General features: G+C 42.3%; 1 protein-coding gene across 2 annotated transcripts; it reads left to right on the top strand.

The window, feature by feature from the left end:
• Positions 1-634: 634 nt before the first annotated feature.
• On the top strand, positions 635-21,723 carry LOC121811765 (exocyst complex component 6-like; the record flags this gene model as incomplete). 2 transcript variants are annotated; one of them, XM_042214544.1, is given in 18 exon segments in its annotated part: positions 635-680; positions 2,342-2,395; positions 2,602-2,752; positions 2,840-2,998; positions 5,610-5,678; positions 6,420-6,503; positions 7,134-7,180; positions 7,356-7,476; positions 8,752-8,823; positions 8,904-9,001; positions 9,342-9,447; positions 9,573-9,682; positions 9,788-9,899; positions 9,976-10,110; positions 10,550-10,729; positions 11,459-11,488; positions 18,964-19,105; positions 20,964-21,723. In XM_042214544.1, coding segments are annotated over 18 exon segments (1,808 nt in total), but the record flags the coding sequence as incomplete, so codon positions are not given.
• Positions 21,724-23,319: the final 1,596 nt, after the last annotated feature.

The following is a 23,319-nucleotide window of genomic DNA, read 5'->3' as shown; positions in this document are numbered from 1 at the left end:
CGCTACAGAGCTGTGCGTTAAACGAAGCACCAAAGCAAAAAATTGTGTCAAGAAATTTTTATAATCATATAATTATTTAAATTACTCGATGAATTGTTGCAGCCCTAGTTCAGTTACATTTGAGCCTCTGAAAATGAGAGAATATGGCTAAAAATGGCTGTAACTCATAAGCAGTTAATTCAATACTTAGTTTTAGACTCCTTGAAGTAAAGCTAAAAATCTGCACTTCAGTCACATCTGTAGTTTATAATCCACTGTGGTGAGTTTTGTAAAATTCCTCATTGACTCTTCATCAGTGTGTGGATACTGAGTCAGTTTGTTTAGACTTTAATCTTGCGTCCTGTGGCTGCCTCCAGCCTTCCCAGCGTCATAAGCTGAAGAAGCTGACCTTAGTTTTTGGGTATCAAGTAAAAATTATTTATGCATGCTTTTATCTGGCATGTGTAATACTGGAACTTGTATAGCACCTAAGCTGCTGTAACAGTGATGCATCAGTGTAGAGGTCTGCAGTGCAGTGGAGCCTACTGGTAACTAAACATGTTATCACTGTAAATGTGATGTGTGATGAGCAAAACTGACTGAAATGTGTGAACCATCAAACTAATCCTGCTTCCTGTCATTGCTCCCTTTGCAGTGCTAGAAATGTACAGCAAGTTAAAGGAGCAGCTGGAATCCAAAAGGTAACCATCATAAAGCATTTCACCACAGTGTGACCTTGTTTACAGTTTTTCTTTGGCAATAAAATCACAAGTAGACAGCGATAAATACAATCAACTCGATACATCATGGTCCAATCATTTAAACACAGCTTTTGTGTTGTAGTTTCACCTGATGTGTGACTGGTAAAGATAAATAAATAAAGATAAAGACATGTCAGAAAAAGATGTTATCAATGCAGGATGTAGTAGTTCCTTTTTGTTAGCAGCCTGTCAGAGCACAGGGTGTACACACCTGCTGTGGGTTAGAGGTGGACTGACGTCTCAGTTATGGTCAGACGGGGGACATCGTGGTGCGTCAGCTTTTATGTTACCAGCAGAGACCCTGTGACAGTGACATATGACCACATGACATGCTAACTGGTTAAAACTGGGCTGCCAAGATGTAGGAAATAGTGAGCTTTACATTCATTCTTGCATACGTAGTGACAGTGTGGTCTGGAATAAGTTGAGAGTTTATAAAGACCCCCAAAAGTTGAGTTTGTTATCATAAATCAATCTGGGAAGCCTTAAAACTGTAACAAGTTAGCTAGCTTGTAACTGTGACCTGCTTGCCAGCAAATTAAACATGTGATTATCGACTGATTAATTGACATGTTGTTGTATGTGCATTCCTTTTCTCTCTCTGTCACTTCCTGTCTGTGACACCCTGCCAACACCATGCCGAAACCAAGCCTGAACCTTCCAAAATAAGATTCAGGAAGTCATCCTTTATTGTTAATTCTAAACATTTCTAATTTCTCTTTCCAGTTTAAAATCTCACCGACTTTTCAGCTCATGTTCTGCTAGCTTGTCTAAACTTTACAAGCCTGTCTCTGTAAAGAGAGGAGGGGTGTTCACTTTGGACAGGAAATATTGACCCTTTCTTGTTCATTACCATGTACCAATTAAGAGACTGGAAGGAAGTGCCCTTGCTCACAGGAAGGCCCCCCTCGCTGCTGCTCTGTCACGGCTTAGCAGGGGTGGGTTTAAAAAAAAAGATTTCCCGATTCAAAACGATTTTAATTTGCTGCACCCGACGGCACGTACGCACACACGCCATCAGTGCTGAAAGCTGTCGTCCTGGCACTTTCTCCTTCCTCCTGACAGCGTTTACAGTTGATGAGTGTCTTCTGTTCATTTGTGTACAATACAGTTTGAACCACCAATTAGATCCATTAGATCAATTAGATCATGCTTATCAGCATCATAATGGGAGCTCAGCACGCTGACCGTTCACTGAACTCTTGTCATTTGTGCCCATAATTAAAAAAACACAAATACTTTGTGGTTACAGAATAGACAATAAAAAGTGTATGTACATGCAGATATAGGTCATACTTTGTTGTTATTTATTATTTACTATCATTATATTGGCATGGGTGTTTCCCTCAGACATTTACTGTTGGCCCTGGGCTCAGTGGAGGGGTTACATAGTTCAGATGGCCTGAAAGCACCGGGGGAGGATCTGAGGCTTTCTTACTGTGTATTCATTTGACAACAGAAACAGTGTTTTCTTAGTTTAATCATTCCTTGTGTTGCTACTAAGTTTCCAAGTCCATTTGAAGACTAAATGTTAAATGGTTCTAATAAGTAGCAGTAGTTCGGAGTTGTTATTACTAATGCTGTGCTGTTTACGTCTACAGATATTATGCCGCACTAAAAACCATGGAGCAGTTGGAGAAGGTCTATATCCCAAGGTAGGATCAGACGAAAGCTGCTGAAAGAATGTCACAGTAATGTTGGCTCAACATGAGAAGCTAACAGGTGTCAGACTGTTAGTCTGCCAGCTGTTGCACTGCGCTGCTTTTTAAAATGTATTTCTTTATTGATTTTTTGAATGAATGTAGATGATGTTGGATTGGACTGCTTTTCTTTTTTCATAGTTCTGATGTATCCCTTGCAGGGTCAGTCAGTACAGGTTCTGTCAGATCATGGCTGAAAATCTGCCCAGACTGAGAGAGGAGATCAAAGACATCTCCATGTCAGACCTCAAAGACTTCCTGGAGAGCATTCGAAAGCATTCAGACAAGGTTGGAGAGACTGCCATGAGACAGGTATAGACCTTTTTCCTTTTTAAATAATTCAGGTCATAGCAGGGAAAAAATAAGTCAAATTGCTGACGTGTGTGTTTTTGTCTTCAGGCACAGCAGCATAGGACCTTTAACAGTGCAGTAGCCAAGCAGGCCAGTATGGGCCACTACATCAAGCCCGTGTACTCTCTCAATGAGCGAACTCATGCTCACACTCCCAACGGCCTGCTGATGGATGATGACACTGGAGATGATGAGGGTGATGAAGAGGTGAGAAAAGACGTGTGTGTGTGTGTGTGTGTGTGTGTAGCTGACGTGGCGGTGATGATCAGATACTGATGTCTTTTAAAGAACCATGGCTGATAGCATAAAGATACAAAATTAACTTTTTTGCGATGCAAAATCTTTTTTGTCCATAAAAGAAGAGATTATGAAAGTTTCCACTGTTACAGGATCGTCTTTTCCTTAAACGACTGAAAGTAAAGTGCTTTGCTTCTGGACAGAGATACAAATAATAAACTTGAGTACGCCCACCTTTACTTACCAAATAAAAGCAGATTCATCTAACAAAACAAACTCAGGTACATGTATATACTTATTAGGGGTGCAACGATATTCGTATCGATATTGAACCGTTCGATACAGTGCTTTCGGTTCGGTACGCATATGTATCGAACAATACAACATTTGTAATTTATTTTATCAACTTTCCTTCTGACGATGCTGTCTGTGTTGAGCGCTCAGTGAATCTGCGTTCGACTACTCCGCCTAGGCTGCACTGTCGAGCGCAGATCCACTGAGCGCTCAACACAGACAGCATAGTCAGAAGGAAGAGCGCAGGGCAAGCTAGCAAGACAGAAGTTAAGCTCTCCTTGCAACATGGACCTCCCCCACCCTCATTCAGATCTGGCGTTTGGAATTATTTTGGTTTTCATGTGACGTATGACCCTGAAGGTAAGCGAGTCATGGACTAAAGTAAAACAGTATGTTGGATGTGCCATGCAATGCTCAATTACATGGGTGGGAACTAGTGTGTTAGCGCAGTTAGCTCGTTAACGTGTTGGCCGTCTAGCCCCATGCACGGGCGATCGGCGGTAGCTCGTTAACGGAGATTTGCCGTGTTGTGGCGTTAAGGTCATTTCAACGAGATTAACCTGAAAGCACTAGTGGGAACACAACGAATATGACTGCACATTTACGCCGACATCATCCTAGTGCAAAGACAAAAACAACAAGCATGCTACTAACTTTAGCCGAGTCATTTAGACAGCTGTTAGCACATGATTCTCCTTATATGTTTAATATGCTGCTGAGAATATAGCCCAGAAGAAGCGGATAGTATAGCTTTTATTTTGGAAAGAGACATTTCTCTGTAATAAACTCTCTTTTCCAAAGATGAGTGATTCCTCAATCAGATACAGGGCTCGCAAAATCGCTAGCCCGACGTCCTGGGGCTAGCGATTTTTTTCAGACGGGCTACCCTGCCCGTGGGGCTATTGTAGGAAGGAAAAATATATGTCAATGCTTTTGCATTCTTTCAGAAATGTAGCTGGGTAATTATGTCATTGGCATCGGTGAGCCACTGTCAATATGTGACATATTGAAATCGCGTTTGAATTTGCGCTTGTTTTTTTGCTTTCACTTTGCAATCGTGCGAACTGTGTATAGAGAGCGACAGCACTGATCTGTGAGTGATGATAATTTGTGCACCAATTCCTCTGACATCGTCTTATTAATCGTTAGCTTACTATGCAAACATGACAAGTGAAATCTCCCGCAGCTTAAACATGTGAGAGGTTGATCGCGCAGAGAATCGCTGAGCTTATGTGAGTGCGTGTGTAAAAGCAGCAGGATTTATATTTTAGTTCTGCTGAGCCAAATAAGACAGGTCAGGGTGAAGAAGTGACAGCCAAAGAAAAGCTTACCACAAAACGGAGAAGTTATGACAAATCAGACTATAAGGCAAAAAGAAAGTGCAGCTTTATGGTTTCATGGACAAAAGAATTTCTGTGGCTGCAATATGATGAGCTAAATAACCAGGGCTGCACATAAGTGGTCCGCAGGTGCGCATTCGCTGTCAAAATAAAAAACACGCACAAGGGTTAGGGTTAAATTTAAAAACTGTACTTTTGAGTTAAAATATATATTTATAATTTTAATAAATGACAAATTAAAAAGGCATGAACATTTTTTTGTATCGAAAAAATATCGAACCGTGACACCAAAGTATCGAACCGAACCGTGAATTTTGTGTATCGTTGCACCCCTAATATTATATAATTTTTAAATTCAGCAGGTAACAGTGCATCGACCCTTTTTTTTTTCTTTTTTTTTTACTGTTAATTTTCCTTCGTACTGCTGTGATGTGCAGCTCTGCTCCATGTGAGGCTAACCCACAGGTGAACGCCTGAGATTCTGCTGCCTGGCTGCTCAATCGTTCTTCCTTCTTCTCTAGTTTTCTGTTATTATATTTTCATCAGACATAACAAATGTGCAGGTGGATGTTAGTCAGTCATTAGTTACAGAGTGATCCATTTGTCATGCTGCATAATCAGGAATTCTGTAACTAAGTTTCTATAATTACATAAGACAGTTTTGTAAGCAGGTCACCTGCTAAGGTTCGTGGTTCGATCCCTGGCTACTCAAGTCTGCGTGGCATAATAATTCCCAGTTGCTCTCCAATGCATCCATCAGAGTATGAATGTATGTGAAGCTCTATGTTAAATAGAAAGCACATAGCAAAACGTGCTTCTGTGAATGGCTGAATGAGGCACTGTGTAAAGCACTTTGAGTGCTCAGAGCAGGAACGAGTCCATTTACCATGACCAAATAACCAGCATATGAAGAATCAGTTAAAAACATTCCATTTGTGTTCTTACAGATTCTTACAGCTCAGGATCTGGTGGACTTCTCGCCCGTCTACAGGTGTCTACACATCTATACTGTATTGGTAGGTGTCTGTGGCGAAAGCTAATAACTAATGCTATCCATTGGTCTGCCTTATTTCTCTGTTCATTGGATTTTGATTATCTAATGACAGCTATGCTAATTAACTGGAATCAAGGTTATAGTGCTAACATCCAACGTTACCCCTGAAATACAGCACAGCTGTTTCATGATCAGCTCCAATGCTTGTGATTATATCAGTCTCAGCTCTCCTCTCTGTGTCACCTAAGATAGTGCCGGGTCTGTTTATTACCTAAGCCCCATGAAGCCCAGAGCAGGTAAAAAGGACGGGGATTCAGACACAGGAAGGTGAAACTACATGAAACCTGACAGATGATCCGACGAGGAACAAAGGAAAACACACGCCATACATACACAGAGGATAATGAGGAAATAGGAAACAGGAGGGGAACGCAGCCGAGACTAATCAGGCGTGACGAGACGGGGAGGAGAGCAAAGCTATAAACGCTAACAGGACACGGGACTGTCAAAGTAAAACAGGAAATACATGAACATAGAGACAAGGATGACTGGAAGTAACACAAGGGACCTAACAACAAAACACAACAACTAGAAATCACCAAAACACTAAAGAAGCAAGAAATACAAACTAAAAGCCACCGAGTCTCCAGACCCAGGACCAGGACAGTCTGTGGAAAGGGATGTGATAGTACCTGAGTGTTCTGGTTTGTAGCATCATGTATCATAGTTAATTGATCTATGTCTGTATTCTGTGTGTGAGCAGGGTGACCGAGAAACATTTGAGAACTACTACAGGAAACAGAGGAAAAAACAGGCCCGGCTAGTTCTGCAGCCTCAGGCTAACATGGTGAGCAACACAAGCGCTTTAACATACGTGTAAAGCATATGAATGAAATTCAGACAAGCGCTCGGGGGTTTTCAGTGGGCCTTTCATTGTGACTACATGGCACTAAACACAATCTGCCTTGTATTAATTTTTCCTAGAACCTGTGTATTTCTTACTATGACTAAATAGATTACTCACAGATCGTACAGCAGCTGCGATCCAGCTCTGGCAAAGCTTAGAAAACCATGACTGTTACTGTTTTTTCAGGGGGAAAATAAACAGCTGTACTTTGTATTTAAAAAGTTATAAAGGATGTTTTAAAGTTTTAGGATAACATCAGGAAAAAGCAAAACAGCCCCAGAGCAAGATGCTACCACCAGCATGCTCGGTGCACAGATAGGCGGCACCATCTCAGTCCATATCTTTACTATGGAGAGTGGTGCTGGTTCATCAGCTTCCAGGTCCCAGCAGGCTTGAGCCTCGGTGGTTCCTGGGATGAAGTCACAAAGCAAAAGCCATGTCAAACAAGAGCTGCAGAAATACAACTTTTAACTTGTTTTTTCTCCCTCCTATTTCAATATTTGCCTTACTGGTGACTGTTACGTTTGCATCTGTATTAACATGGCTTTGTGTCTATTTGTGTGTGTTTAGCATGAGACAGTGGAAGGCTACAGAAGATACTTCAATCAGATTGTGGGGTAAGATGTTCCTTTCAAATGCTCATCAGGCTGTTTTGTTTCACTGTGAACCTAAGTGTGTGTGTGTGTGTGTGTGTGTGTGTGTGTGTGTGTGTGTGTGTGTGTGTGTGTGTAGTTAGTGTATAGTTAGTGTGTAGTTAGTGTGTGTGTGTTGTGTGTGTGTGTGTGGGGTCAGGTTCTTTGTTGTAGAGGACCATATCCTCCATGCCACTCAAGGGCTGGTGACCAGAGCTTATACTGATGAACTGTGGAACATGGCGCTGTCCAAGATCATCGCTGTACTCCGGACACACTCTGTAGGAGCACACACACACACACACACACACACACACACACACACCTCTAATGTCTGCAGGGCATTGACTGTGAATGGAAAAGATGCTGTTGAGAGTTAATAGAAATGATAGTTCCTTCATTCAGTGGATGATATACCCCTCACAGGTCAGCACACCCACAAACACACTAATGATGTCACTATTAAGAGCAGAGGTCAAAACACACATACACATGCAGGCAAAGAGGAGGCCATTGTGACCTTAATGAGAGACAGATTGCAACAATAACAGCAGATAAAGAAGGCATATTCCTGCCCGCTGGAGCCCTGTCAGTTGTAAATGACCCCGAGGATTATGCTAACAGGCTGGAGAATAGGCCGCACAGCATGGGTGAGAAGACTAACAAAGACCTGGTGTCCTCTGTGCCCCCCTGCTGTGCTCTGACAAAAGCAAGTCCACATTGTCGGGCTCCTGCACTTACAGCGAGTGCATGGTCAGCTAAAAGTAACAAGGCTGCATCAGATTGTTTAAAAAAAAAAAAAGCAAAACTAATACACGCAGATGATATACTTAATGAGTAAAATTCTCCCAGTGCGGGTTAAATAAATACAATATGCTTTCAATAGACAACAAAACGCAGCTTAAAGAGCAGATTTAGCACATTTGCATTCATTGGTCTGGATATGGTGGAAGTAGACTTAATTTTTTGTCATTTTTTAAGATTGTTGGAGTAGATGGAGAGGCCAGCCATTGCTGCTGAGTGTCCAGTCTCAGGCTGTGTTCATATACAGCTGTGCTGCTTTCAGGGTGATAAATCGCCCTACTCTCTGGAAAAGCGAGGACCTTTGTTAATGCACTGGCTTAACTTGTTTGTCATGTAGGCATTTTGACAGACTTCCTATAAAAATGTACCTAGTTAAAACTCTACACAGTATACAGTGCAGTTACTTCATATGTATTCAAAGGCCCAAAGTGGGTCATGGAGCAGGACGATGATCCTAAGCACATAAGCAAATGTGCTGCAGAGTGTCAGGAAAGAAAAAGAATCAAATGCTGTGGGGGGCTCTGAAGTGTGCTACGCCTAAACAGAGCTCAGTGAACTGAAACAATGTTGTCAACATGAGAACTTCTCACAATTATAAGTTCAGTTACTGATAAAGGTGGTCGGACACGCTTTTGAATGACAGGTTGCTCAGTTTTCAGAGGACTGCAAAGACTCACATGAACATAGATTTAGGAAGCAAAGCAGATAATGCGACGTTAGACCAGTGTGTGGTGATGACTCTCTTTCTGCAGTCATACTGTGACGACCCAGACTTGGTGCTGGAGCTGAAGAATCTCATAGTCATCTTTGCTGACACACTACAGGTTGGTTAAGAGTGGGACTTGACTTGTTTGTGACTCTGCCGTGTGAAAACGTGTTTTCTGACTGTGTGATGTTTGTGCAGGGGTTCGGCTTCCCGGTAAACCGTTTGTTTGACCTGCTGTTTGAGGTTAGAGACCAGTACAACGAAACCCTGCTGAAGAAATGGGCACTGGTTTTCAGGTGGGCTTCACTCACGTGTGGCGTCTGCCACAGTAGAACGTGCAGAAACACAAATGACAATTTGACAATAACAATTGTGTTTGCGGTAAGGCTTTCTGCTGTGACATCCCCGTCTGTATGCAGCCTGCACATTTTGTTTGAACATAGCAGAGCAGCTAAAAACACACAACTAAAACCAGAATCAGCTTTGTTCGTACTGTTTCAGCAAAGCATCAGCACCATGTGAGGGAAGGTGTTCTTTTTTTCACATCATTGATGCTGAAAATGGCACTGAGACGACATTAAACTGAACTGAACAAACAGTGGAGACCAAAGATAACTCTGATCTGTGTTCCCATAGAGAGATCTTTGAACTGGACAACTACAGTCCCATCCCAGTGGAGACAGAGGAGGAATATAAACTGGTTGTCAGCCGCTTTCCCTTCCACGATGCTGAGATAGAGAAGGTAATGTGTTCAAGTACCACCGTCTCCCCAATCTGGCACGGTTGCATCCACGTAAAAGAAAGATTTCCTAAAAGACAACTAGTGTTGGATGAATATTAATACAGTTTTTCTGTGTGCATAAGCAGCAGGACTTTCCTAAGAAGCTGCCAATGTCCCAGTCTGTCCCTCAGATCTACACCCAGGTCAAAGAGTTCATTTACGCCAGCCTCAAGTTCTCAGAGTCACTACACCGCAGGTACACTACTCTGTGTTCACTCGCCACACGAACACTTCTACATATCTAATCTCCCCGGACTGCCGTCTCTTCACTTTACAACTGTCAAGTTTGTTGTGTGTCCAGTTCAACAGAGATTGATGACATGTTGCGAAAATCTACCAACCTGTTGCTGACAAGAACTCTCAGCAGTTGTCTGCAAAACCTTATCAAGAAACCTCACATAGGACTGACCGAGGTTAGAACTGCTCACACACACACAGTCGTGAAAAGCATTCAGGATTCAGGCTACAACTGTAACCATGTCTCTGTAGCTGGTACAGATCATCATTAATACCACCCACCTGGAGCAGGCCTGCAGGTATCTGGAGGAATTCATAACAAACATCACCAACGTCTCCCCAGAAACAGTTCACACCACAAGACTCTACGGACTGTCGACCTTCAAGGTGATTTGTGCCTTTAGCAGTCACCTTCTTCATACCTCGGTTGTGATGAGTTTACTGTTAGCTTTCTTACCTCTGAGCAGTCTGGCCATTCTTTTCTGACTTCTTGCATTTTCATCTGGTGAACAGATTCACTTTTTTAGTCTAGAAACTGATATAAGAGAATCCCAGTAAATCAGCAGTTATTGAGACAAGGCAAGCCACGTTCAAAAACACCTTTGTTCATCGTTCTGATGCTCAGTTCTTCAGCAGGTCGTCTCTGCTTCCATCCCTGATTACATTCAGTTGCTGCCATGTGATTGGCTGATTAATGAGATGTTAAACGGGTGTACTTAATGAAGTGGCAGAAGTTGAAGCTCTGTGTCTCCATTCCGAAAATGAATGCGTGTAGGAAGAACAATAATATTTGCTCCCATTAACTCTTGTGAAAACATTGTTCCAGGATGCTCGTCATGCTGCAGAGGGAGAGATTTACACCAAACTGAACCAGAAGATCGATGAGTTCATCCAGCTAGCAGACTACGAATGGGGCATGGCCGAGTCTGACGGCCGCGCGTCAGGGTATCTCATGGACCTGATCAACTTCCTACGATCTACCTTCCAGGTGTTCACACACCTCCCGGTGAGTGTGAGCCGCCTCCAACCTCTACACGTTAGCTCAGCACCTCTGTCTGGGAGCTGTGGAACATGAACAGTGTGGGGTTGTGTTGTTGTTGTCCTTTCTGTTCACACACTAGCTGTATGGCGTGCTGTGAGGTTGATCTTTTGTTGATAATACGAACGCATGATTATTTTTGTTTGTTTGTTTTCCTTCCCTGACTTCCCACCATCACTCTGTTGTTTTTTACGCCCTCATAGCATTTCTGTCAGATTGTAGGTGCTGTCTGAAAAAGGTTTATACTGTGGATATCACGTTGAGCTATGTACACGTTGCAGTGCTGATTTCTGCATGATGTGCTGTTACTGGCTTGTGCAATGTTTTTGCAAACTGACATCATCTTCAACCCAACGGAGCACATTAGATAGCAAAGTGTAAAGGACTTGATCAGAAACTGTTATTTGAGCTCACAGCCTGATTGGTCTGTTGGCTGTACCTGCCCTTCTCACCTGCATGTGCGACTATTTCTCCTTATTATCTCCTGCTGTGTCTCCATCCACACCTTCTGTAATGCACAGCTTTGTAACTGAATTTTTTACTCCTTGATTAATTTGACATGTCAAGCATGCAAGATATCTCTAGCTGAACTTACCTCCTCCTGTCCATTTATTGTTGCCACATTTCTTTTCCTGTCCTTTCCCTCTTTCCCTCTCCTTCTTCCATTTTTGGTTGGTTTGGGGGTTCTCTGCTCAGAATAACAACAATGATCATGCATCAATGTCGGTGAGTATCCCTGCCTGGATTTATAACACTTTGCTGCTAAGCTACAGGCAGAATGGCGATACAATGCATGCTAATGTTTGCCTTCAGAAGTCCCACAACTCTAAGCTTGTGGTTCTGCCATAGACTGAATATAAAAGATTGATGTAGCCACCATGACATCACCTATGAGGTATTCCCATTGTGAGCATTTTGTTTCCATTTTAGCTCTTTGAAACGGGACATTACAGGATAGGCGGACCTTACTGTGGCACAGGGGGACACTGCAGGCTAACTGGCTCAAGACTTGACAAGTCTGCAACTCAGCACTTTTGCTTTGGCTTCACTTTTCAGACATGAAAGCTATCTTTAATATACAATCTGGAACTGTTGCTAATGAAAACATTCACAGACCATAATTACATTCAAACTTGAGCAACAGATACTTTTATCTGCGGGAAAGCTGTGAGACCAAGGATGAAGTAACATCCACTGCATATGAAAGCTAAGGCCAATACTGCAATTCAGCTCACCTTTATTTATACAGCACCAAATCACAACAGCAGATGCCTCAAGATGCTGTACTGTAAAGTAAAGACCCTGCAATCAGTCTTTACCTTGGCAACAATGGAAGGGAAAAACTCCCTTTAACAGGAAGAAACCTCCAGCAGGACCAGGCTCAGGGAGGGGCGGCACAGCCGGTTGGGGTTAGGGGAGGAAGCACAAAGACAGACCCAGACATTTATAATAACTAATAATTAAATGAAGAGAGATGTGGGTGAGTGAAAGAGGTGACTGAAGAAGAAGAAAAACTACATCATGGAAATCCCAGTTTTTTCATGCAAATTGTTTCGGTGTGTTTCTAGACTCCGTTTGCTTTTGAAGCCAAGGTTTCATTTTTATCTCTGCTGTTGAATGTTGAATGTCCTGTTAGCTTTATAAACAGTGGCACAGTGGTTAGCACTGTTGCCTCACAACATCCTGGCCAGGGCCTTTCTGTGTGGAGTTTGTTTATTCTAGTTTTATTTTATTGTCTATTATTCTTATTTTGTTTTACTATTATTTAGTTTTCATTATTGTTTAATACCTGTTTTATATTTTCTTGCTGTCTGGAAATAACTTTGGTCAACTACGTTGTGTTTTTTAAACTGCTCTAAAAATAGAGTTGTAATGGTTGGAAATTAGAGTCCACTGGGATCTGAGTGCAGGGTGGATATTACCTTCAGTACGGATGCCTGCTTAGAGGAAGGTAGGAAATTAAGAACAACTAAGGTCTCTGCAGCTGTCTGTGAGTTTGTTAGCAAGGGAGCATAATTCAGGCCCATCTGCAAGGTGTAAAAATGTTGTGTTCTGGCCTCACTTTCAGTGCTACAGTAAACTACATGTAACTCTGAACTTGATGCCAGTCACTGCTAACCAGGAACACCAGCTGACTGGTGTTTATATAGTGAACCTGGAAACTTCTTTGAGGCCACACCTAGCAGCTACACTCGGCACACTTTACATAAATAAAACTTCTAAACTCCAGGCAATAGATTGTTTTATACTAGCTGTACTATACTTTATGGATCAATTCAAAGTTCGTTCAAAGTTGCATTTCTAACACTTGAAGGAGATTTAACATGAAGCACTTCCAATTTGTTCAAGGTGCCCATGTGAAACAAAATCCAGGTACCAGATATTCAAATCAAATCCAAAACAAAAAATCAAATTTATTTATGTAGCACATTTTAAAGACCGAAGTACACCAAAGTGCTTTCCAGTAAAACCATGATACAGATAAAAATCACAATATAAAATATAAATTACAGATATAAAATAATTACATAATCGAAATGCAAAGCCAGATGTAAATTACCCTAATTAGCCTTGAATGCCAGGTTAAACAAGTACGTTTTTAGACGTGATTTAAAAGATTGAATAGAATCTGATGCGCGAATGTCGAGAGGAAGATTATTCCATAATTTGGGTGCGGCAATGGCAAAGGCACAGCCTCCTCTGGTCTTCAGCCGAGACCTAGGTTGCACTAAGAGCAGTTGGCTAGGGCTGCCACGATTTGTCGACTAGTCACGATTACGTCGACTATCAAAATCGTCGACGACTGATTTAATAGTCGACGTGTTGTTTGAAGCTTTGTAAGATCGCAAAAGACGCAGGAATAATAGCAGGATTTAAGAGTGTAATAACGGACTGAAACAGAAGATGGCAGCACTGCATGTACAAGGATGCCAGCTGCCGTTAAACCCCGAAGAAGAAGAAGTAGCTCTGTCCCAGAATTCATAGCGCGGCCCAGCTCAGTTTCCAACAATGGCGGCAGCTAGTTAGTTTTAATATTACTCTTATTATTCTTTCTGGGTCACAAAATAAACGTTTAACATATTTTCAGGCGAGAATGTAGCTGTGTAAACCTCAAATATCTGCTCAGTTTATCAGGACACCACATATTTTCAAAAGCGCTCCGACGTTTTCGGAGACGTCTGTTACCCACTAGCTCGATAGCTAGCCGGGGGCTAGGTCACTAGCGCCGTGAGAACACCGGACTCCCGGCAAATTGTTTTCAAACCCACCGCCGTCTTTCGCGACTCAGGTTAAATATATATGAGTCACTTAGATAAATTAAAAATGTTGTTGTTTGGCTTTTTTTTTTTTTTAGTATTTTATTTGTTCCTGAGTAAATCGGTTTGGCTGAGATTAAAGTTATAGTTTTTACACAGCTGAATAAACGTCAAGCAGACAGCTGATTATCAGAAGTGTGAGATGCTGGAGAATATACTCCGGTGTCCTGTTATATTTTAGATAGCAAGGAGTTTATTAAACTTTACCGAAACAATCTGCAAATTTCATTAAAATTGAATAAACTATCATCTTGTCTTTATTTTTAGTTAGCACCTTAAAAGCTTAAAGCTGTAAGCTAATGATAGTTATATAAGAGCAGATGCTGCTGGTGCAATAAGCTGTAGTTTTACGTCCAGTGGATGATGATCTGATTAGTCGACTAATCGCATAAATAATCGGTGACTAGTCGACTATCAAAATAATCGTTTGTGGCAGCCCTACAGTTGGCCCGATGATCTGAGGGCTATACAGACAGAGGAGATCAGTAATCAGGTGCCATATTATTTAGGATTTTATAAGTAAACAATAAATTTTAAAATCAATTCGATATTTAATAGGAAGCCAATGTAAGTTGGCCAGAACAGGGGTGATAGAATCATACTTTCTAGTGCCGGTTAAGAGACGTGCTGCGGCATTTTGGACCAGCTGCAATCGCTGAAGAAGAGAAGATTGGAGGCCCAAGTAGAGAGAATTACAATAATCCAGTCTTGAAGTGATGAAAGCATGAATGAGTTTCTCCAGATCTTTGCGTGGTATATAAGGTTTAGCCTTAGAAATTAGGCGTAGTTGGTGAAAGCTGGTTTTTACCACAGTAGACCTGTTTATCTAGTTTGAAGGAACTATCCATGAAAACTCCAAGATTCCTAGCAGCATCAGTGAGGTGGTTAGCAACAGGCCCGAGTGTGCCAGTCAGTTGTCCCAGAGGCATATTTCTATCAAAAACAATCATTTCTGTCTTCTTTTCATTTAAAGTAAGAAAGTTACGTGATAACCAGTCTTTGACATCCCTCAGACAATCAAACAGAGGATGTAGTGAAGATGAAACATCCCCAGTCAGGTGGAGGTAGATTTGAATATCATCAGCATAGCAGTGAAAAGAGACATTATGTTTTTCAAAAATGGAGCCCAAGGGCAGCATATACAGAGAAAACAACACAGGACCCAATACCGAGCCCTGGGGCACACCACAGCGAAAAAGGGCAGAAGAAGAGGAATATTTTCCCATCATGACAGAGAACGACCTCTCAGAGAAATATGATTTAAACCATGATAGAACATTTCCTTTAAGGCCTACTACTTGTTCCAACCTTGCCAAAAGGATATCATGGTCAACCGTGTCAAAGGCTGAAGTCAAATCCAATAGAACTAAGACCGCAGAGCGCCCAGAGTCAGCGATTAGAAGAAGGTCATTGAAAACTCTTAGTAGGGCAGTTTCGGTGCTGTGACGCGGTTTAAATCCAGACTGGAATTTATCACTTATACCGTTTCTCTCTAAATGGGTCTGTAGTTGCTGAAGCACTATTTTCTCTAAACTTTTTGACATGAAAGGGAGTTTAGAAATCGGCCTGTAATTTGCTAGAGTGTTATGATCAAGGCTGCTTTTCTTGATAACAGGTTGCACGACTGCATGTTTAAAGACAGTCGGAACACAGCCAGATAACAGTGATGAGTTCATTAAAAATAAGATACAGGACCCGATTGTATTCAATGCATCCTTAATGATACGAGAAGGAATAATGTCATGCAGAGAATTTGAGCTTCTCAGGTTATTAATTATTTCCTTTAAAGTCGAGAATGACACAGGTTCAAACTGTTGAAAAACCGTTGAACATTCGGAAACTGGGGCTTGATTTACTACCGGAGAATGTGGGGCCCTTAACACTGAGATTTTATCTATAAAATAATTTAGAAATTTTTCGCAGAGGGCCAGGGAGGCACCCATCGAAACATCAGAGCAGGGATTAACCACTGAGTTAAAGATTTTGAACAGAACTCGAGGATTGTGACTATTAGTTGCAATAATGTTCGACAAAAAAGAAGTTTTTGCCATTTTGGCAGCCTTCTGAAATTTAGACCGGCTCATATGCAGGATGTCAAGGGACACCTGAAGTTGATCTTTTTTCCATCTCCTCTCAGCTCGACGACATTCACGTCTAAGAGCGAGGGTGGATTCATTTAGCCAGAGTTGGCGAGAGGTTTTACGGCGTTTAGTCTTTACTGGAGCCACAGTGTCCAAAATAGAAGAACATGTAGAAATAAAAGAGTTGACTACGCCATCAACCAAGAGAGGTGCATTACTGATGTCATCGTAACAGACAGAGTTAGCAAAGGCCGCAGAGAAAAGGGCAACAGCCTCAGAATTAATCAGACGCGATAGGCTCAGTGGACCCTCAGAGTTCAGTTCCATATTGCATAACTGAACATCAAACATAACTGGGAAATGGTCCGAAATCCCAGCATCATTAATGTCCGTGATGCAAATATCCATTCCATACAACAATACCAATGCCATCCCAGCTGGCGAACATTGCTATAATCCACACCTCCAGAGACCCGCTTGCAGCTCCATACAGGGCACTCAACTGGTAAGACCGAGTGGGCTTGCTGGCCAGCATAGCAGATCCATCGATGACAACACAGTCTAAAAGTATACTGGGAGGGCCACAAGATGTCCATGATGGAGTGGTAATTAATCACTTCATGTGCTATTCGCATATATTGTAAAAGATATTGTGAAATGCACTATTTTATACAGTTAACAACTTACTATCGATGTTCATTTATTGTAAACTTTACATTTATATCCCCTCCGTGAATCACTACCTAATTGTGGTGGAGTTGCTCGTGTGTCCTAGGGATCCGATGGTACATTCTCCCTACAAATTGGTCCTGGGTGTGGGACCAGTCAAGAGCGATTCAGAAGACTTTTATGAGTACAACATCAAGGGACATGGGACCACCCTCGTTCTCGGAGTCCCTGGGTGAGGAGCTTGAGATACTCCACCCGGGGACTCTCTCCACATGAGCAGCACGACAACAACAGTGAGACCTGATAGGGTGTGATTGGGAGAAACGGCCTCTCCCACCTAGGGCTGGCCCATATCATACCGTTCACGGTAATACCGGTATAATGTTAGGCAATGATAAGAAAATGAAATATGGCGATAGAATATGGATAAAACGCGCATGTGCAGTGCTTTTGTTTTCATACGCACATAAATGGCCTGTATTTATATAGCGCTTTACTAGTCCCTAAGGACCCCAAAGGGGTCCCCACCCATTCACACACACTGATGATGGCAGCTACATTGTAGCCACAGCCACCCTGGGGCGCACTGACAGAGGCGAGGCTGCCGGACACTGGCGCCACCGGGCCCTCTGACCACCACCAGTAGGCAACGGGTGAAGTGTCTTGCCCAAGGACACAACGACCGAGACTGTCCAAGCCGGGACTCGAACCGGCAACCTTCCAATTATAAGGCGAACTCCCAACTCTTGAGCCACAATCGCCCACATGGCAGAAAAAGCATGGCGGCGACGGAGAATGAGAAGGGTGAAAGCAGATCGTTGAATGAAACAGATGAACCAGAATTGGTTTGTAAAAATGCTGCAACTTCAGTGGTGTGGAACTGGTTTAGCTTTCGTCCGTCAGATACACAACAAAGCACTATTTTTGGTAGAGCATGCTAGCGGGCCGTCGTTATTACCGTTTTTTGGAAAATCTGTCAAATGTTTTAGTACGACTTTGCTGAGCTACGAAGCCGCACTGCTTGATGGATTGTCGGAGCATCACGGCTATCGTAGGCGGAGCCTCGCGGAGTGATACGTACTGTGCATCAACATAATGTTACCGTATTGTGTGTTATAACCTCTTTTTAAGTTTTGTGGATATTATACATGTTATATATATATATATATACTAAAATATATTTTTTTTTTTTTTTTTTTTTTAATTTTTCATTTAACTTTTTCATGTTTACATAACACGGTGGCAGCACGCACGCAGCACGGTGGCACAGTGGTTGGCACTGTTGCCGCACAGCAAGAAGGTCCTGAGTTCAATTCCACCATCAGGCCGGGGTCTTTCTGTGAGGAGTTTGCATGTTCTCCCCGTGTTTGCGTGGGTTCCCTCCGGGTACTCCGGCTTCCTCCCACCATCCAAAGACATGCAGCTTGTGGGGATAGGTTAATTGGATAATCCAAATTGCCACTAGGTGTGAATGTGAGTGTGAATGGTTGTCTGTCCCTGTGTGTTGGCCCTGCGACAGACTGGCGACCTGTCCAGGGTGTACCCTGCCTCTCGCCCTATGACAGCTGGGATAGGCTCCAGCGCCCCCCGCGACCCTGAAAAGGATAAGCGGAAGCGAATGGATGGATGGATGTTACATAACCTGTAAACATTTCAATAAATCATTGCACTTTTTCCATTTTTCTAGCAAATACAGAACATAGTGGTGACTCAAGACTTTTGCACAGTACTATATTTATACCTGTTCATGAAGAATTTGAGACAACACTAACTTGGAATTATCCCTTGCCCTTCTTGCTCTTTATTCCCCATTTCTGTATTACTCCTATATCCTCTTTTCTCATACCCTCCTCCTTCTTCTCTTTCAACTTTTTACCACAACTGTTTATCTCAATCTGTTATTATTCACCTTCTTTTTCCCATCCTGGCCTTCCTACATATTTTTAAAACTCAAATACTGCCCGTTCTCTCTTTATAAAATGTTCACCCCATCAAATGACTTCATTCTGTCGCTTTCCCCTCCTCTCATCCTCATCCTCTACCAACTCTGTCCCCATCCTAATCTTTCCATCCTTCATCTCTCCTCTTGCTTCTTGTCTGTGCCTTCCTTCTCCCTGAATCTCTCCCTGTGCAGGGAAAAGTGGCCCAGACCGCTTGTATGTCAGCCTGCAAGCATCTGTCCACATCACTGATGCAGATGCTGTTGGACACGGAACTCAAACAGATCAGTATGGGGGCCATTCAGCAGTTCAACTTAGATGTTATTCAGTGTGAATGTGAGTATAAAGAATTGTAATGTTGAAACATTTGTTTTCTTTTAATATAGATAAGATACAATAACATTCTATTGAAACTAAGAAAAATACTGAAATGCAAAGGCATTTAATGTAATATCATCTTATCACTTGTCAGATGATGATTCTTACAAACACTGTTGGGTGTAATGTGTTCCAAAGTAACACATTACTGTAATCACAAGACATTTTTCAGCAACATGGTAATGTAACACGATATTGTACTAAATTCAGTAGTGACATTACATTTGCAATTATGTTGTTAATCACATTACAGAGGTTTTGTAGTTACCTGCACGTCAGGTGGATGAAAAGAAAACGAGCAAATGCACCTTCTTCTTTGTGTGCACTCACACATGCATGCAGGAGCAGTCTGCAGCTTGTGAGGAGTGGATGTATGGAAATGATTACAGCGACCAGAGTGTGATGGTGAAGTGAAAACTACTTCCGCTGCAGAAACAAGAGCATATTACTAATAACAAAACCTCTGCACAGACAGCATGGAGGCTGCATCTTCATTAGGACAGAGATATGTGTTTATATTGTTAACTGGTAGTTATGTGACAGTAGGGCTGCTCGATATAACGATATATATATGATGACGATATAAAAACATCCATCGTTTCATTTTACGCTATCGTTTGTTTCGTGGTGTCGCAAAATAAACTGTTTACAGTGATATTTGTTCATGGTTCTGATGTCACTGTAGTGGCTTCTGTATTCATTTCTTAAAGTTCTCTCTTTCTCTTATATTTAATATAACCACACTACAGACGGACAAGCGCCTGTTTTTATGCGTTGTGGTTAGCAACAACGACGGTAACAGCATCGCGTGTCCGCTTGTTTATGTTCCACATAAACCTTTCACAATAAAGCTCAAGATCCTGTTGAGACCTTTCAAAATAAACTGAATCACGTGAAAGAGCAGATTATTTACGGATGAGAAGTAAAAAAGAGCGTCAGGTGCTAAAAAATAAAGCTCAGACTCAAACGTTAGAACAGGCTTTTCCCCGCAGCACGCCGTGTAATAAATACTCACAAAGAAAACGGCGCCGTTACAACTTATGTCTAAAAATGTATCGTTTCATGCATCGGTTAAAACACTCGACTCCAGCTACACGACGCGCAGCTGGAAACACTTCACGCAAGTCGAGCTGCCCGAGATTCACAGACTTTACAGAAAATGTTACATTTTTGTGATTTATATCGTTATCGGACGATAGACGTCTTATATCGGGATATGAGATTTTGGACATATCGCACAGCCCTATGTGACAGCGCGTTTCAATTAAATTTACAGAGTAACATGAAAGTAATTTAATGAGTACTACAACGAATTACTGCGTTTAAGGACAGTGACGTTTTATGTGTAATGCTTTACAAAGCAGCATGGACTTGCAGTAATGCCTGTTTTGCTTACACAGATAGATAGATAGTCCTAAAATACCTCGATGACTAAAGTTCAGCCATTTCACATTGCTATTTGTAAAACAGTTTACATGAATGTTTATATAAACGATACAATGGTTTCAGTAAAACAAATCACGCAGAGCGTAATATAACATTTCAGTTCTGCTCTTGTGTGATACTGCTGGTGTGATTTCTTCCAAAGAAGTGCAGAATCTTTGTGCTGACCAGCATGTGTTGCCTCCACTGGTTCACATATAAATGTTTCATCTACAACAAAAATGATTCTTATTTCTTGCATAACTAAATCCAGCATTTAGCTGAATGACCACAGACCTCCAAATGTCCAGTGTGTGCTTGTATAGTAAGAAACAGACCTGAAACTCCAGCTTTGAGTCGACTGTTTTGTGACGTTGTCTTTGTAACTTCTCAGTGTTTGCCAGCTCAGAGCCAGTGCCTGGGTTTCAAGGAGACACTCTTCAGCTGGCCTTCATCGATCTGCGACAGGTAAACTTTTATCACTAAGCCTTAAACCAGAAACAGCACAAACGCAAAGACAAAGGAAAAGAATTGGGGCGATGCATGTTGGGTAGGCATGGTGGAGCGAAATGCAGATGGACAGATGTTGGTGTATTTTACAAAAAGGATGGAAATGACCACGGTGAACGTGTATTTAAAAAGAGGGAGGAGCACAGAATGAGGAATAAGGGTGGAGGAAGGTGAACACCGGGGGACTAGGTCTTATACAGAAGGTAAAATCTGAAAGTGAGAGGAGACTGAATGTGGTGGCAGTGGAGTCTGTGGGAGGATTTTGTAAGTCAAGAAGAGGAAGTGAGTGAAGACGGAGGCAAAGATTCAGTGGAGAAAGCTGAAGAAGGGAGAACGTTGCAAAGAGTTCAAGGAGGAGCTGAGAGAAAGTACAGCTGAAACGGTGAGGCGAACTGCCAAGAAGGTGCTTGGTAGCAGAGAGGAAAGAGACTTGGTAGTAGAACGAGCAGTTACAGAAATTATTTAAAAGAAGAAGTTAAGAATAAGTTAGTCAGGGAGATGTAGAAAGTATACAGGAGTACTGGGAGGCTAGACAACAATGAAGCCTTATAATGAGTTGTATGTGAGTTGGGACTCTAAAGAAATTGTCAGCATCGAGCTAGAAAGGATGTGCAGCAGGTTAGTGATTAAAGACAGGGGTGGAAATTTACTGTCAAGTAAAGAAAGTGTGTAGCAGGTTAGTGATTAAAGACAGGGGTGGAAATTTACTGTCAAGTAAAGAAAGTGTGTTGAGAAGATGTAGGGAGAGAGAGAGGACAGATGGAGGAGTGTTGGTGAATCAGGAAGTCCAGAGGATTAGGAAGTAGGAAGTGAAGGCAGCTTTGAAGAGGATGAAGAGGAGAAATGTGATTGGCCCAGATGACATACCTGTGGAGGTGTGGAGATGTCTAGGAATGAGGACGGAGGACTTTTTAACCAGATATTTTAACACGATCTTGGCGAGTGAGAGGATGTCTGAGGAGTGGAGAAGGACTGTACTGATACTGATGAGAATAAAGGTGATGTGATGATGCTAGGTTAGAGAGAGGTGAGTATCAGCGAGCAGCAGTAGTCATGCTGGGAAAAAGCACCAACACAGTGTTGCTTATGTATATGAAGCACATGTTTGTTAAATACTTGAAGAAAGAGATGAAGCACATCTTCTACTAGTTATGTAGACTGTGTGTGACTGGTACATTGCTAATCTTCTAGTTACTCTAACTGTTGGTTACCTGAACATAAAAGCACGATAAAATACACAAATATGCCACTATGGTACAGTGGTTACTGTACTGTGGGTTCTAACCTGCAGTATGATGGAGCATGTTCTCCCAGCTGCTACAGCTTCCTCCCATACTGCAGAGATGTGCTTGTAGGGTTAACTGGTAATTCTAAACTGGCTGTCGATGTTAGCTCTGTGATAGACCGGACACCCATCTAAGGCATCCTGTGTCTGCTCGTAGTAGCTTACAGGCATAGAACACAAAGCTGTTCTTAGGGATTACCTTTATCCCCCATTACCTTCATTTTTTCAAATATGATAGGTTACTGTCATGATGACACTCCATCCACAGGGTAACGGGTCAGGTGTCCCTGAGGGTAGCTGGTGCCCTGCCTGGATCTGTTCTTGAGCACAGCTTAGTTTCCTGCCCCTCATTTGACAAGATGTGTCCATCTTCCTCTTTATACAGGCTGCTTGGTTAATCCTAGCCTGAGGTGACAGGGTTAGGAGGCGCCCACAGGCTGGGGTTACACAGAGGTAAGACTAAGTCAACATTACACACGACAACAGAAAACAAACACAGAGGTCTCCTTTTAAATTTACAAACTTTTTTGGGCAGTATTAGCTTCTTTTTAAGATCAATATATCCATCTCTAATCACACCGGTCAGATGTCTGTGCGTGTGTGTGCGTGTGCGTGTGGTGTGTGTGTGCATGTGTGTGTGTGTGTGTGTTGTGTGTGTGTGTGTGCGTGTGTGTGTGTGTGTGTGTCGTGTGTGTGTGTGTGTGCGTTGGTGCGTGTGTGTTGTGGTCGTGTGTGTGTGTGCGTGCGTGCGTGTGCGTGCGTGCGTGTGTGCGTGCGTGCGCGTGTGTGTGTGTGTGTGTGTGTGTGTGTGGTGTGTGTGTTTGTCGTAGTGTGTGTGTGTTCAAGAAGGCACACTTGATGGAACGATTTCTTTTTGTCTGCACAGCCTTCTTGCTATGAACGGGCAAATTATTAACAAGCCAGATTATCTAAAAGAGGATGATGGGCTGAGACT

The sequence above is a fragment of the Haplochromis burtoni genome, unplaced genomic scaffold (genome assembly GCF_018398535.1).
Source record: "Haplochromis burtoni strain Fernald_Lab_line unplaced genomic scaffold, NCSU_Asbu1 Contig_584, whole genome shotgun sequence".
Taxonomy (NCBI): Eukaryota; Metazoa; Chordata; class Actinopteri; order Cichliformes; family Cichlidae; genus Haplochromis; species Haplochromis burtoni.
Note: the sequence above shows the minus strand (reverse complement) of the source record. Positions and strands in the feature narration are given on the sequence as shown.